The 16,213-nt window shown below is 39.8% G+C and overlaps 2 protein-coding genes across 2 annotated transcripts; both read left to right on the top strand.

The window, feature by feature from the left end:
* The first annotated feature begins 1,821 nt into the window (after positions 1-1,821).
* On the top strand, positions 1,822-13,710 carry galk1 (galactokinase 1). Its single transcript, XM_084567223.1, has 8 exons — positions 1,822-2,171; positions 2,387-2,576; positions 2,710-2,826; positions 6,016-6,151; positions 6,295-6,476; positions 7,234-7,384; positions 7,488-7,650; positions 13,357-13,710. Exons 1-8 carry the CDS (start codon positions 2,007-2,009, stop codon positions 13,429-13,431), a joined length of 1,179 nt encoding a protein of 392 aa, XP_084423349.1. The 5' UTR covers positions 1,822-2,006; the 3' UTR covers positions 13,432-13,710.
* LOC311504215 (BTB/POZ domain-containing protein KCTD21-like) lies at positions 10,177-12,665 on the top strand. The gene is made up of 2 exons (XM_084567225.1): positions 10,177-10,615; positions 11,336-12,665. Exons 1-2 carry the CDS (start codon positions 10,202-10,204, stop codon positions 11,798-11,800), a joined length of 879 nt encoding a protein of 292 aa, XP_084423351.1. The 5' UTR covers positions 10,177-10,201; the 3' UTR covers positions 11,801-12,665.
* Positions 13,711-16,213: the final 2,503 nt, after the last annotated feature.

Here is a 16,213-nt window from a genome sequence, read left to right as displayed (position 1 = left end):
GGACTGGTCCAGACAGAGCATTCTTTTCTGAACAAACTAATTTCAACAACCTAGTTGCTTGACAGGGATAGAAAATGTCTGTTTTTTTCTTCTGTCCAGCTATCCCATAATTTTCTAATGCAGGACACTTGTTGATGGGCAACACCCACAGATGTTTCTATTTAAACTCCAACTCCCCTGCAGTCTCTTAGAACTAAAGAATCTACTCTACAAGTCCAGTTGCCTTTGTTTTGTATATATAATTTGACCTGGATGACTGACAACCTTGACAGATATGTTGAAACTTATCAACCAATCTTGTACTCGTGATCTCCTCCAGAAAAAATGTCATCAACTCTTTGACTCTCTTGGGTTTTAATCTTGTACTCAATCCCTTAACCTTCTGTTCATGAAGTCCTCTCTTGCATGTTGTCAAGGCATAACATGTCCACCTTCATCCTGGAGAGCTGTTTGCGAAGGAACTCTCATTCAGCACTGAGTAGTGTCCAATTGCTTTTGAACTATGTGTGAATAAAGTTATATATCACAGTGGATCAATCAGAAATGAGTAGAATACATGACATAGCATTGGTTGGAATCGTTATCAATCATGTATCATGCATGTATGCAAATATACAAGTCTTGGAATCACATTCAGTTTAGTTCAATTTCTTTCAGCAATTTAAAAGGTGATCAAATGTCACCCTCAAGTGGCCAGATTTCTGCCATTATCAACTAGGCAAAGCAGGTTACCGCTCCTCCAAAATTCCCAGACTTACCATAACATTAGGTACATCCTCCATCAGGGTAAAGTTTTATTGTTGTTTTGTACACTTCCCTACTGAGTTCAATTTATACCATTTCCTATCTGTTGTAAAGATTTTTTTTTATTATTTTATTTTTTAATAATTTGCAAAATTTTATCCGATTTCAAAAAGTAAAAACAACTTTGAGCAAGGTTATACTCATTCACCATTGTACTGTAGGACTGCAACCAATGATTGTCAAAAAATCTTTTTTTATTGTGTAAAATACAACCAGTATATTCTCTTAAATCAATTTCTATTTATGTTTTAGCAAGGTGAAAGCAGATTTTTCTTCTTGTCAAATCTGTCTTACTGTCAAATCTTTTTATTTGAAGTTTTTATTTAGTACAGTAATACAAAAACTAAGCCATTTCCTTGAAGTAGCCATCCATAATGTTATGTCCTGTATCAAATTTTTTTCTATTTGTAGCCAAAAAAAATCAGTGCAAAATGCAAACGCAGTATTTCAACAGGTGCCAGAAAACAGGTGTCAAAAAAATATATAATGCAGAAACTAGGGCTGTCTGTGTCGTCATTTAACCGTCTTTTTAAATCCCATCTCACTTTCTTACATTAATTTTTTATTGTTATATTTTATTATTTACTCATCGTATTGTTTTATTTATGATTATTGTTACTATTACTGACTCTGTCGTGATTGCCCGTTGCAGTTTTAGGGTACCCTGTAAAGAACTTTGTGAAGATTGTTTTGGAAAGGTTCTCTGGAGATGAATTTGATTAATGATTAATAATAAACCCAGGTCCCTACAGATGTATTTGCACACCACAGCCATCAGGTGCCGCCATCACACCACTTTTTTCTTGTTTGTTTTTACCGCCAGTGGCGTTTGTGTCAGCATTGCAAATTAATCTTATTCCTTTATTATTTCCTTATATTTCTACACATGGTTTCATTGTATTTGGTTGTTGTATGAAAATAAATCTATAAATTGTGGATTTAAAGAAAAAAAATCAGAAATAGTTGTCAGCTGCGTCACGTTCCAACCAATCAGAGGCTCACAACAAACTCTTTAAGCGCACACCACCAGGAAGTAAAAGTCACCTGACAAATATAACGAGCCCTGCAACTTTTCATCCAGCATTTAAATACACGAGCCACTGTTAGCGTTGTATTATTTCTTTTTGGCGAATTTCACTCGTGTGTTTCCTTATATCGGCAACTAATTCGTTGCGTTAAACAGCTTCAACAGTGTTTTCCTTATGGCCAGTTCAGTTCCCAGTGTTGCAGAGCTGGTAGCGGGTGCCCGGCGGCTGTACGGGCAGGTGTTCGGTGAGGAGGCTCCTCAGGTGGCGGTGTGTGCTCCGGGAAGAGTGAACCTGATAGGAGAGCACACTGACTACAACCAGGGATTCGTTCTGCCAATGGTAAAATGAAAACACTACTAGTCGCCTTTAGTAAACTTTAGTTTAATTCGTGCTTAAAACTCCAACATTCTGCAGATAACTTGTATGCCGAATTTAACCCAAGAGTAAAGCCCAAAGATGTGCACCAAGACAAAGCATTTGCATGTTAGTAATAAGAAAGAATCATGATACTTTTAGATTTTTTGAACGGAATTTGGCGAGGTACTTCCTTTCAGGCGCTGCCCATGGTGACTGTGGTGGTAGGGAGAGAGACCTCTGGGCAGGATGTAACCGTGGTAACGGCAACCGAGGATGCTGACAAGCCTCACAGGGTGGACTTCAGCCTGCCTAGTGATGGATCACCACTGTCTCCAGGTGTACCCAGCTGGGCCAACTATGTGAAAGGTGTTATACAGCATTACAGAGGTAAACAAACTATCCACAGCTATAAAATCAGTCACAGTGCTGTCATTATGAATGAGAAGATATACAGCAAAAGCTTGTTGATCTCACAAATGTTGTCTTATCTTGGGTTATTTGTTCATGTCATATGCTTCAGCTCCAGTCCCAGGATTCAGGGCTGTGATAACCAGCAGTGTGCCCCTGGGTGGGGGACTGTCCAGCTCTGCTTCTCTGGAGGTGGCCATCTACACCTTCCTGCAGCAGCTAAAGCCAGGTCAGTCTAACTAGATAGATACTGTAAATCTCTGTTACCCTAGTCAGAGCAGACTGGCTCTGATACACAGCATTAAGTCACCCACTGAATAATCAACAAATTACAAAATTTCTTTATTGACCTCCAAGCACGAGCGTAGCATTGAAAAAATAAATAAATAAATGTGCTGTTCAGCAGGAGGTCGATGGACGTGTCAGCCTGACTCACACCCACTCTGCAAGCATCCTTAACACCACTGCATATATCTGTGCAGCCAGGCCACAAAGTCTCACCCACGGTAGTGGTTTGGCAGATTCTTGAGAGGCCTTGAAGAACACTTCATTCAAAAAATGAAAGCCTCAAACTGTGATGACTGGCATTATTCACAAATTGAAGTCTCATTGAGATGCCATTTACTGCTTTATATGTCAAACATATTTACGTGCTGTAGCTGAAACCAGCGAATGTTAAGCATATTTGCTTGGACACTTGTAAACTAATTATGTCTAATGTATGTATTAAATCATATTCTATACGGACTTAGAAATCCTGCACAGAGAGCACGATAGCTACACATTCACCAGGCACTGTTAGTTTCTACATCTTGAAAAGAAACACTAATTTCTAAACAATAGTTGCTTGAATGTCGACCTTGCAGTTTGTAACCAGGGCAACAAGCTTCAAAGTCAGGGGAAAATTAAAAAGGTTTTGTGTACAAGTAAAACCTTGAGGTCAGACAGGAACATGCATGCAAACTGTATTTTGGCATCAGGTGGACCTGTTATGTTTTTGTTGCTGCACACACAAGATGATGCAGTCACAAAAGTGAGTCAGTCATAGGCGGTCAATGTGGGCAGGGCTGCAGTGGAACAATGTTGTGATTGTATAAAAGCTGACATAGCTACTTTGACATCACCCATTGGTTGTTAACGACCTACCTAAGCCGTCACTCTGTTGTTTTTGATTGATCATATCTGGGCGAGTAGGTGGAACTTGACAGTAGGGAGGGGTGATTTTGACTGAGAGCCCGAAGATACTAATATTCACACCTGTATGATACAAGGGAGCTGAGCCAGACAGCTTACCCTGCTTTATTGTTAATTTAATAATACCACAATAGACAGAACATTGTGTGGTACTGAAGAGGACTTGAAACGCCACATTCAATTAATGCATGCGTCATTACAATCTAATAATGTATATCATTTGATTGTAATGGCGCATGCATTAATTGAATGTGGCGTATATTATACTGCATGTGATTAATATTGACCTACAACTTGTTTGTTATCAGGAATTAAGGGTTGTCTCTATGTCCATTTATTTCTGATTCTGGACTTCAGAGGGCCTGCTTATACCATTTCCAAAATAATTAAGGTCAATAATTTATACTTCATACATTTTGCAATCAAAAGTATGTTTTTCAAAAGACATAACTAATAAATTGTATAGTCATTACATCCCACGGGTTTCTAATCCAATGGAAACCATGTTCACTGCTACAGCCAGTGGAATGGACCTTGGATACAGCGTTACAACAGAAGGTTTTTCTGGGCCGCTCACCTCAAAGAACCTTGGACTCGGCTATGAACCAGAAAGCTAACTTTATGCAAGCAAACCAAACATACGGTTGGCCACGTGTACTGTCGGCTGAGGTGGCCTGAAGTGGTGAGTTGAATAGTGAATGTTATGTGAGCTGATAGCTGATGTGGTACAAACCATCAGTAAGCTGACAAGGGTGGCGTAGCTGACTTCTTGTAGCTTGTGTATTACACTTGCCATCCTGTGGTGGTGTTCAGAGACACTGAGAAGTGTTTCTAACGTAGAGGTCTGTCGGAAGACAAATGTCGGCAGGGGTTTGTTGGCCAGACCAGATATGTACCAAGAAATGTTAGGTTAATGTGTAGAAACAAACTGTAACCAGAAACCTGTTCCTATGGTTACCCACTTTAGATACAGACTGAGGCAACACATTCATTTAAAGCAGTGAACAGACAATTTCACTCAGTGTCCTAGGTACGGAATTAATAGACACCCTGGAGCCAAATAGACACCCTGGAGCCAGTCAGATTTAAGTATGTCTGTGAAGATTCTCAGTCATTCAGGTCAATGTATGTCCAAAAAAAAGCAGAAACAAGGGCAATTGGACTCGTTGGGTTTCTTGAAGACATTTCATTCAAGTAGCTTCTTCAGTTCTACAAGACTGGTGGAGACTTGGAGTTTTGCTGCTTTTTGTGACCGTATAAAACCTGACATAGCTACTTCGACATCACCCATTGGTTGTTAACGACCAATTTCAGCCGTCACTGTGTTGTTTTTGAATCATCATATCTGGGCGAGTAGGTGAAACTGGACAGTAGGGAGGGGTGATTTTGACTGAGAGCCCGAAGATACTAATATTCACACCTGTATGATACAAGGGAGCTGAGCCTGACAGCTTACCCTGCTTTATTGTTAATTTAATAATACCACAATAGACAGAACATTGTGTGGTACTGAAGAAGTCTTGAAACGCCACATTCCATTAATACATGCATCATTACAATCTAATGATATACTGTATGTGATTAATATTGACCTACAACTTGTTTGTTATCGGGAATTAAGGGTTGTTTCTATGTCCATTAATTCCTGATCCTGATGCAAATGTCGACAGGGGTTTGTTGGCCAGACCAGATATGTACCAAGAAATGTTAGGTTGATGTGTACTCACATGACTAGGGTCTTTAATGACCAGATATCACCTGTAACTGGAGGAGTCTGTTTTGATTCTGTTTATTATTTACCTGGACCATGTACAATAGTACAGTTGCAGGAGACATTTCTCATTCCAAATCTCTGGGTTTGTTGAGGCCAGTCTAAAGTCATCAAATCTGTGTCTGGATTGTCACCCAAGTCCAAGTCATGTGACTCTGGTCCACGCCTTTGTTCTGTGCTCTTCCTCTTGACAAGTTCCTGTTTTTGTTTAACATGCCATATATCTTTCCACATATCTGATCCACCCTTTTCCACCTCGTGATAATAAGATACAGTGATTCTGATGGTTAAATGAAGAAAGAAAACAAAAGTGATCTCAACATGGGCTGAGTTTTAGCATTCTAACATGAGTAAAGTGTGTATAAATGATTGAGATTGCACTTCTACAACTATAACTACTGATCTACTACTATTTTTGGTGCCTACTCCTACACTTGTCTTTTTTTTCCACAGATGATGGAGACAATATATCCAAAGCAGTTGCCTGTCAGCAGGCCGAACATACTCATGCTGGTGTACCATGTGGCATAATGGATCAGTTTGTGTCTGTTCTCGGCAGGGAGGGGCATGCTTTGCTGATTGACTGCAGGTAGTGGGAGTAAATTTATGGTAGAACTGGATCTTCTGCCATCGTTGTGTTTTCTTTGTCACTGATCTCATGTTTCAATAAAAATAATGTTTTCAAAAGCAGTGGAAATTCTACATGTTCATCCACTTTGTGGTTTGACTCAGGTCCCTGGAGGCCACCCCTGTCCCTCTAGCAGATCCTAACCTGGTCATCCTCATCACCAACTCCAACGTCAAGCACTCTCTGACTGGCAGTGAATACCCCACGAGACGCAGACAGTGTGAGGAGGCTGCCTCCATCCTGGGGAAGGACAGTCTCAGGGATGCTACCATGAAGGACCTGGATGGTGTGGAGTATTTTTTTTTAAATATTCCTACTCTGACCGCAAAGTTGTTTTCCTTTCCTTTTCTTTCCCTTTTGTTTAAAAAAGTCCAGGATCACAGAAGAGCATAAAAGCACAACGAGAACTAAATACTGTAGTGGAAGTTACAAAATATTCATGGTGTTTTTAACCAATTGAAGCAGAGCTGGTGAAAAGTTTAAATAACCATCTAAATAACAGAGTTTTTCGAAACTTCACAGTGCTGTGACTACGCTTTCCAACACTTTCCATATTACTCAGTATCTAAGTATCAATTCAGGATTGTAACTTGTTTTAGGGTGGTTACACACCTCTAGAAGAATGTTTTTACAAAGTAAGGAATTTAATCTACAAACATAGTGCATTCATTTGCAGATCATTTAATTTAACCGAGAATACTATAGAGAAAGCATCTTGAGAAAGGTTTAGTTCTGAAGATGCGATTTAGGTTTTGTTGGACAAACAGAGATTACTCTTTGTATGTCTTTTCTGTGTAGGAGAGTGCTGAGAGACGACAAGTAAGGACTCTAGATTGTGGACATACTTGTATGTCTTACACGTGGCAAAGGTACTGGCGTAATTACCCCTAGCACATGAAGGGGGAGACAAAGGTTCTAAACTATAATGTAGCTTTAGATGGTTTTTGAATAACAAAAATTGTGTTGTATGCAGTTCTTTTTACAAGACATCTCCGCTCACTTGCTTACTACTTTATTAAGTTCCCCATTCTTTATCATTTCAGAGGCAAGGGGAAGGCTGGATGACGTCACCTATCGAAGAGCTCGCCATGTAATTGAGGAGATAGAAAGAACGAGCCAAGCCGCCGAAGCCCTGAAGAGAGGAGCATACAAAGAGTTTGGCAGGCTTATGGTGGAGAGCCACAACTCTCTGAGGTACAGATAAAGCCACAGTGTGAGATTAAGTTTAAGCTGCGGCCACTGTTAAGGTCAGAATGTGGCGAGCTGTTGGTAACTTGATGTCCCTATGTCATATCAGAGATCTGTATGAGGTGAGCTGCAGGGAGCTGGATGAGCTGGTGTCTGCAGCCATGGAGGTGGAAGGGGTGTTTGGCAGCCGGATGACAGGCGGAGGATTCGGGGGATGCACTGTCACTTTGCTGCAAGCCCACGCCATTGACAGGACCATTCTCCACATACAGGTAAACACACAAACACGCACAAATGTACAAAATGTACTGAGTGTGTACCATTGTCAATACACAGAAAGTGTTTGGAACGCCGGCTGGCTCAAACACATACGCCGCTGCAAACAAGGCAAGACATTTTTATTAAATAAATATCTCTACTTTCTTAAATACAGTAGCTTGTATCACATCAGCTTCATCTCTGTCTTTTTAGTAGAAATTATTTTGTAGGACTTGTTGTTTCCTGTGGCTTAGCACTAGAGTAACATCGGTACAAACATACAGTCATACAAATATCGTTGTTGTGCTTTGCGAGAATGTCTGAGCTATAAAGGAACCAGAAAGATGGTCTAATCAACATTTTTGCATTACAGTAATGTGTAATGTGAAAGGTGTGACTTGAACTGTCACCACACAATGCAGTTCCCCTTAATTCTCTTTAGCCCTGTGTAATCTTTCAATCTTTTTTTATTGTTCTCATCAGCATTATTTCCAGACCAGATATTCAGCTTTGTTCATTTCACTTTAGTGAAGCCAAAGAGATATATATTTTTTCTTCATTTGTGACTACATATATGTCCAAGTCCAAGTCAAAGCTAAGTCTGTAGCACAGTCTGTATGCAAATAACCACTGACACCATCTGGGGCACAGTAGCATATTGTAACAGCTGATGTCTCTAATGGATCTCTATAGCTGCTCCAGAACAGACTTTGGCTTCACACGTTAAAGCTATTATTGATTGATCTCTGATGTTAACTAGACCTGCACAAAACTCAGATTACAACTCCAACCCTGGATGCTTCCATATGCACCATAATCTCTGGTAATAAAGGCAAATAAAGACAACGGAGATGATGAGGAAATATGTAACTTAATCACACATGGCTCCTCATGCATCAACATGACCGCATTGATAATTAACACAGAATCACACTCGTGTACTCATGCCTTTTCCCTTTCAGGCGATCATTTATAATAGTGCTCCTATGTTTTTTTTTCTGAATGAATGAGGCAAAACTCTCATCTTAATGTAAGGTCTGAACAGGCCCATAAACCCTCTCTCAAGTAACCCAGCTAGAGTTGATCAGACCCTGGTCAGTGTTCCAGCAGCATGAGATGTGCTCATGAATTAAGGCAGCGGACAGGCTGACTCATGTGTTTCATTAGCATTTTAATTATGTGAGGGTATAAATCCCAAACCTTACAGTATTAAAATTCTTTCCAGTACACATAGATTTAGACACAGCTGAGCTTAATATCTGGGCTAGGCTTCTGCAGTTCTGACCTTTTAGGCCGTGAAAGCGCACGAGCTCCATGAATTTTAGAACCTATATCCAGTTTAACTCATATCAGACATTTGGAAGTCATTATTTTTTATACGTGATTAAAAACGCCACCTGACGTTTTGGGTTTCTAACTTTAAGCTGAACATGTGTAGTTTTGTAGGGATAAAACATTAACATCCTCACAAGTTCAGCTGAAGTGACGAAATCATTTTCTTTGAAACATTAGGTCGACGGTTGCTTTTTCAACTTTGGACCTATTATTGGTTTAGCTTTAGTTAAGTTTCAGTTCTTTGATTTGTGTTAGCTTTAGTCTTGTTTTAGTGTAGTTTTTGTGTCTTTAATTTTTCACTGCTGTCTGGTGTTATTCTCAGTGACCCTCTTCTCTGCAATGATACGGCTCCTTTCTTATTAAATCCAGTTACCTCTCTCATTTCCAAGCTCATTTAATTTTTCGGCATAGTAGAGAGGTGACATATTCAGTTTTTCTTCTCTTTGGTTTGGAAATTGACTTTTTCCTGCTTGTATATTTCTGTTTTCTGCAAAATCTTTAAATTCCAAAGGGGATTCAGGGCAAGTCTCTGAAGGCATTGTTCGATTGTTCACAGGGATAAAAGGCACTTTTTAGTGTCCTGGCACTTTAAGGGGGGGCATTTCAGACAAATTGCCCCGGCCCGTCGTGTCTTGCTCAGACAGCTCCAGTGTGTGTGTGAGAGTAAGTGTGAGAGTGCGAGATCAGGGGGGTATGAGCTGAGAATAAAAGCGAGCTTCGTGGAGACGGAGCCAGAAGGGTCCAGTTATTAGCATGCTGGTCTGGTCACTGTGGCCCTGCTGCCTTTCTGCTTAAACAGTCAAACTCCTGGCCTGCTGTTGGTTGGCATCATTCAGAATCATATAGGAGATAGCATTCAATAATATAATAAATTCAGATATAAAAAGAATCAACGGAAACACCTGCATTTATATGGACGATGGCTCTGAAGTGAGAAGAAAAGAAGCAGCAGCCTTATAAAACTGCTGCTTTAGAAATCTTCAACTTTGGAATTAGACTTGGCAGATTTCCTTGCATCCCTCCTAACTTGGCTGTATCCTGGCGACTGCTGTGGCTTGCTGACTGTCAAAGGAACTAAGTCTTTCTTGGAAACAAAAGAAACCCTTGAAACTTCCACATCTCTCCGTCTTCAGCATTCCTGACCAGACTAGAAAGATCCCTGTCCTCCCAACAACAACAACACCAGTGAAGACTTCACAGGATCAGAAAAATCACAGCCTCGCCTTCAAGATGCTGAACCTCAACTCACCGGATGATAACAGCAACAGGAACTCTCTCCAAGACCCAGTGTCGCTGAATGTCGGTGGAGAAATTTATACGACAACCTTGGACACTCTGACCCGCTGCCGTGACTCAATGCTCGGTGCCATGTTCACAGGACAGATCCCTGTGCTCAGGGACAACACAGGAAACGTCTTCATAGACCGAGACGGTAAAGTGTTCAGGTATATTCTAAATTACCTGCGCTCCAGCTCCCTGGACCTGCCTGATGGCTTTTCAGAACTCGCACTGCTACGGAGAGAGGCCGATTTCTTCCAGATACGCCCTCTGCAGGAAGAGATCTGCCGTTACGAGGCTTCAGTGCCTCTCAACTTTAAGGGAGGGCCGCAGGGAGCAATGATCATTGTAAACATCGACTCCAAGGTATGTGTGATTTAAAAAAAAAAATCAAGGATATGCTACAGTTTTAGTTATGATTGGATGATCAGATCAGCCTACCAACATGCCTTAGAAGTTCCAAGAATTTTTATTTCGTGTGCAGGGGTTATTGTTCATCTAGCACATTGTTATTTGTGTTGCCATAGCTTAAAGGTGGTCAAAGTGTCCTTAGATTTGTGGTAAATTTCAGCCAACTGCTCAGGAAACCCAGACGACCAAGTTCCAAAATCTCAATGTACATGTTAAAAATTTGAACCACGAAAGTACATTAAACAGTAACTAAGGAAACCCCTACACTATTAGGTAAATTTGTGGCCCCGTCTTGTGGGGTTGGTTCATATGTACAGTGTACAGTGTATTTTGAAATGACGTGGTATGCGATCAAACAATGGGGCCAAAAAGCGCTTGGCCATGCTCATAAGACAAGAAAAACTTCAGCTTGCAATCACGTTTTTAGCAGATTGGACCCTAAGAATATTTTGTTATCAGTATCAGATTGGGTTTCCTGTTGGCACATTCAAAAGTAGAAAAACACTGGACCTCACAAAAATTCGGAGCAAGTGATTACCATATATATATACGAAATATGTGTAAATGCTGTGTCTGTGTGCCTGTTTGCACATTCAGAGACGAGGAAGGGCCGGTTCTTTGTTTGTGTAAACTCTGGAGAATGTGTGGTTAGCATATTCCTCCCTCTCATTCCAGGTTCGCATTCTCCACTTTAACTTGCGCCACGGGCCTGAAAACTATGAGCTTCGCACGTGCTCTGTCCGAGCCTTCACAGTCGACCTCTTTTGTACCTGGAAGGCTTTCCTGGTTCTGCTTTGTGACCGCTTCTCGTACAAGACGTCCCAGGGTCTCGCTAGCCCTCATCCATGCAGCCCGAGGCAGAACAGGCTGAAATTGGAGTGGGTGCCGAGGCCTGATGAACTGCCACAGGACCAGTATGACAAGCAGTGCTACCGGGGGCTAACTGTTTCTGACCCCGATACCATGCAGTCGGACGACATCATGAACATGCCCCAGAGCACCTATGAGATCACCGACATGCAGAGCTTTGTGGAGGAGCTGTTGAAGGTGTCTCTGGCTGAAGGGTTCAAGGTTGATCTGGTCACTCCTGACCCAGCGGAAATTCTTAACTGCACTTCACTAAGACTCGTCAAGTGCTGAGCCCTGGGTGAAACCGACTGACGGCACCAGAACATGCCAAGTTGAACCGTGCCTGCTTCTCTCTAGTCACAAGTGAAGCTATTAGAATTTAAATGATTTAATCCCATCTTTTTGAGCTGGGTGCAGGGTTACATGCAGCTTACAAGAAGGTCACAGGAACTAGTTTTTGTCTGTGGCCTCTCGTTTTGCTCTGCCGTCACAGCTTTAACCAAAATAATAAATAGTAAACTTTAAAAAATATATAATTTTTGGGAAATACTAACATCCGGGATGATTACATTTAACATACAACTAAGGCTTCTTTCTGAGTTCAAGATGTGACTTGTAAACACAGGTTGAAATGTTTTAAATTTAGATGATGCCATTTGAAAGGTTAAGAGCAGAGTCAAGCAATAACTACCCAGTACACCAAGAAATTGGGTTATACACTTCTGGTGCTTGCCAGATGGCATTTAACACAATTTTGACATTTCTCTACTCACCTGAGCTTCCAGATTTAGGGGCAAGTAGAAATTATGCTATTTCAAGCTCTCTGACAACTGGTTCAGTCCCACTGAGGCTCGTGTTGGCAGAACAAGGCATCCATGGGTATGATACTCTTTCATTGCTTGTCAGACAGGACAGACTGCTGACTTCTTTTCAGTTTCTAAACACAGTGCGTCTGCAACCTCTTTATTCATGACCTCTTTCTGCAGAATCAAATAACTAATCATAAACCAGTGGAATAAAACTTGAAAGAAATCTTTTGAATGGCTGATTTTCAAGAAATAGTTTGAACTTTATTGAGCCTGGCTATCCTTTTCTTGTCTTTATGCTCAAAAATACTAACTATTCCTAATGTGTAGATGGATTAAGACAGTTAAATTACCACAAAGGAGTCCAAATGTGGATTTTCTGAAGCTGGTACAACCTTATAGATAGTTAAATTTCTGATTAGGTGTTAGGGCTACATACAAAAGTTCGGAAGATTCAAAGCCTCAAATTCATCCTTGACCGTTACATTTTGTCTCCTCTTCACTTCCAGTTTTGCTGACATTGTTTTGGGTTTGATGGTGGTATGAAAGTTTTTTGCATAGATAAAAACATTTCAATCTGGTTGATGATGAAAGTACGTTTTTTGTTTTTTTTACTAACCCCTGCGTGATATATTTAACAGACTGTTTCCTTACGGGAGGGCCGTATCCGTTTGCCTTTTGACTTGGGAGAGTCAGCTGAGTTACTGTCTGAGTAATTTTTGTCTGGAGGAAGCCATAGTAAAGGAAGTTTAGAGGCGGAAAAGATGCGGAGGAAAGGTGTCTAGTTACAAAAACAAACTCAGTGGTTCTTTCCTTTTGCTCCCACACTGAACTTCCTTCCTCCTGGGGGCGATGTGATGAGAATGAATGACTGTGCTACCCTAATAGTCTGATTTGTTCACATGGTGTGCAATAGTAGTCTCATATAAAACCTAATGAAGTATGAAGATATGTTGATTTGTTTCATTTTCATTACTGGCTGAAACTCATGGTAGTTTGATTCACCCATTGTTCTGTTTTTTGTTTTTTGTTTCTCAACAGGAGCGATACAGTGGAACACCTTCTTTCTATGTTACAACTCCTTCAGATGGAGCACGAGCTCTCACTTTGTCCTGACCCTTGTCAACATTTTTCCTGTACAAGAAAAGCCAGTTCCTTTCTCTTTGCTGGAATTATGTTATTTTTTTTGCCTATATAATGTTCTTCGGTAAAAGCCTGACTTAAAAACGTTCTGTTAATAAGAGGAAAGTGCCTTTACAGTGAAACATTATTGCCACCATTGATACAATGATTTATCACCTGCTTTTGACAACTTGTAGCAACTGTATATTATTTTTGACTTACTTGTACAATGAAAATACAGGACGATTCCATATTCTTTTCATACTTATTCATATGAAATAAACCAATTTTCGAAAATGTGGTATTTTTGTTTAATATAATATTTTTCTTAAAATTTAAAATTTTAACATGTTTGCAAAATGTGAAAGGGATCTCTGTGATGCAAAAACTTGTCCCCAACTGCTCTTTCAGACCTTTTCAGCCTCTTCTAGCTCACTGTTTCGGATTTGCCCGTGTAATGTATGGTTCAGCCTCAGCATTTTTATCATCCTTGTTCCTGGCGACAGGCAGCTTTTTTTTCGATGGAAGAAAAAATTCTTCTTGAGGATTAGGGTTAGGGGATTTAATATCAGATTTAGTAAATGTTAGGTGGCTTGCTAGCTACATATTAACATTTTTTCTCCGCAGGCTGTTTTTTTTTTCATTCGCTTGCTAACAATATATCATTAACTTAAGAATTAAGTTAGCCTTAAAACACCATGACCCTGAATTACAAAAAATAGTAATTACTTAAATATAACACTTGCTTCCAATCCCTCAGAATATCTTCATAAAGTTCACTGCAGAACAACTTAAAGACAGACATAAATCACACAGTTTAGTTTCAGTCCTTCGTCGTTCAAATGTCACATTGGCAAAAGCTGCCAATCATGAGCCTTTTTATAAAATCTAATAAATAATCACAAACAAGCTGATTAGAAAAACTAACTTGGAGAAACATCAGCCTGATAAGAAGTACCTCGTATTATTTGAGATGTAGTTAAACTTTTTAGTTGATATGCAATATCAACTGTATTGCGTAATTAAGTTCTCCCATATGTATATTTGTACACATACTCTGCACTTGCTGCTTCGGCACTTCTGGTTGGATACTAACTGAATATTGTTGCCTTGTACTTGAACATGCGTAATGAAAATAAAATATGCACTTTGGAGCGGTTTATGGCCTGGGGAGCTGTTACGTTGTCCAGCTTCAGTTGTGATCCATGGTGGAGACCAAAATGGAGAACTAAAAAGGTTCAATATTGGACCAGTAAGCTGATAACATTGCTGCCAGCTGGAACTGCAGGTAAGAAACTGTTTGTTGACATATGTGATTCTGTGTTTCTAACTATTTTGTATAATTAGACCTCCACTCACTAATGTTGAGCAGAGCACTATATCACCAGATACTGTATTAAAATCTGTGGCAATGGCACCATTACAGCCATCTCACTTTGGCTGTTGGGATGTTTCTTAACTTAGTTTCTTGGATTTCATAGCATTAGTGACCCCTCCTCCTCTTCTTGTGTGTCGTTCTAGCTCACACTGCACCCCTTTCCCCATCTCCTCCCTCTGCCCTGCTTGCAAGCACAAACTTTCTGGTTTGCTGGAATAGTGCTATGTGGATCTGTCAGAGCCACTTTGATTTTTACAGAACAATGGCATAATTTACACTATTTTTTCAGTGCACACACAAAATGGACAGCTTGCAAACAATGGCAATATATTTTGACAAAAAGTGTTTTGGATTAGATTGGAGTGGAAACTCCTGTGGAATGTGTCATGGATTTGTAGTGGAAGGACTTTAAGATATTTGCTGAAGTTTTTTTTTCAGATTTTAGTAAAACTGCTCTTGTTGTCTTCAGATAAAGTTGTTTTAAATCTGTATGTTACATGTACATGGACTGTACATGTAGTTTACTCTGGTTATCTTAATATGTCCCTTTTTAGAAGTATTCATCTTTTGGTAAGTTCTTTTTTAAAAAATGTTTCAGCAACCCTGTCCAACTGGATATTTAAAATATAAATTCAAGTATGAGGAATACAGTGCTGTGCAGCAGTTATCACACGTGTATTGTCTTTCACCTAATGAGTCCACAGTTTGTGGCTGCATTGTAACACTGCAGAAATCCCCAACCATGGATCCAAAGTTCAAAGCTTTTCCCTTTGACATGTTTTGTGTGCGTGCGCAAGTGCAAAAGTGCCAATGCAAACTAAGAAATGTACAAAAATTGTAAACATATTTACATTAATTTTGCAGGATTGCATTTTGCATTATTTAATAATATATTTTCTCCATCATGAATTAAGATTGAACTAATTTCTTATTCAGCTACATTAGCTTTAGCTACCGGCTAGCCTTGTGGAGACAGCTCCAGTGGCCATTTGAAGAACTGCAGTTTTTAGCACTTCCACATTTTCACCTCTGTTTTCTAGTTCATTTGTTGTTTTCATGATGTTCCCATATGGTAAAAGTTTATAACAAAATGTCATAAAGATTCTGGCCATCACTCAGTTTTGGCCAACAAATATGTATTACTGCATTATTTAAGTGGCTAATATGTATATTATAAATGAACTTCGATATTGTAACATTAAAACAGCGTTTGTCAACTTTCAGCATCCTATTAGCAGACACACCATTGGGGTACACTTAAAATCTTGGGAGCTGAAGCTGTGCAATTATGATCCATATATTTTTTCTTTTAGCCGTCGTAAAATGTTTAATGTTTAACATTTACACGCCGATATCTATCAGAAGATAATTCATTACCATGTTTTCAGGAGGACTGAT

Source organism: Chelon labrosus (genome assembly GCF_963514085.1).
Source record: "Chelon labrosus genome assembly, chromosome: 19".
Classification (NCBI taxonomy): domain Eukaryota; kingdom Metazoa; phylum Chordata; class Actinopteri; order Mugiliformes; family Mugilidae; genus Chelon; species Chelon labrosus.
This window is presented reverse-complemented; position numbering and strand designations above follow the sequence as displayed.

What these genes read in the sequence shown, in the direction of transcription:
- galk1 (XM_084567223.1), top strand. Translation starts at nt 2,007, where the DNA reads ATGGCCAGTTCAGTTCCCAGTGTTGCAGAGCTGGTAGCGGGTGCCCGG. An exon ending in TGTTATACAGCATTACAGAG is followed by an intron (nt 2,577 to 2,709) that starts GTAAACAAACTA and finishes CATATGCTTCAG; the next exon opens with CTCCAGTCCCAGGATTCAGG. An exon ending in GCTTTGCTGATTGACTGCAG is followed by an intron (nt 6,152 to 6,294) that starts GTAGTGGGAGTA and finishes GGTTTGACTCAG; the next exon opens with GTCCCTGGAGGCCACCCCTG.
- LOC311504215 (XM_084567225.1), top strand. Translation starts at nt 10,202, where the DNA reads ATGCTGAACCTCAACTCACCGGATGATAACAGCAACAGGAACTCTCTC. An exon ending in TTGTAAACATCGACTCCAAG is followed by an intron (nt 10,616 to 11,335) that starts GTATGTGTGATT and finishes CTCTCATTCCAG; the next exon opens with GTTCGCATTCTCCACTTTAA.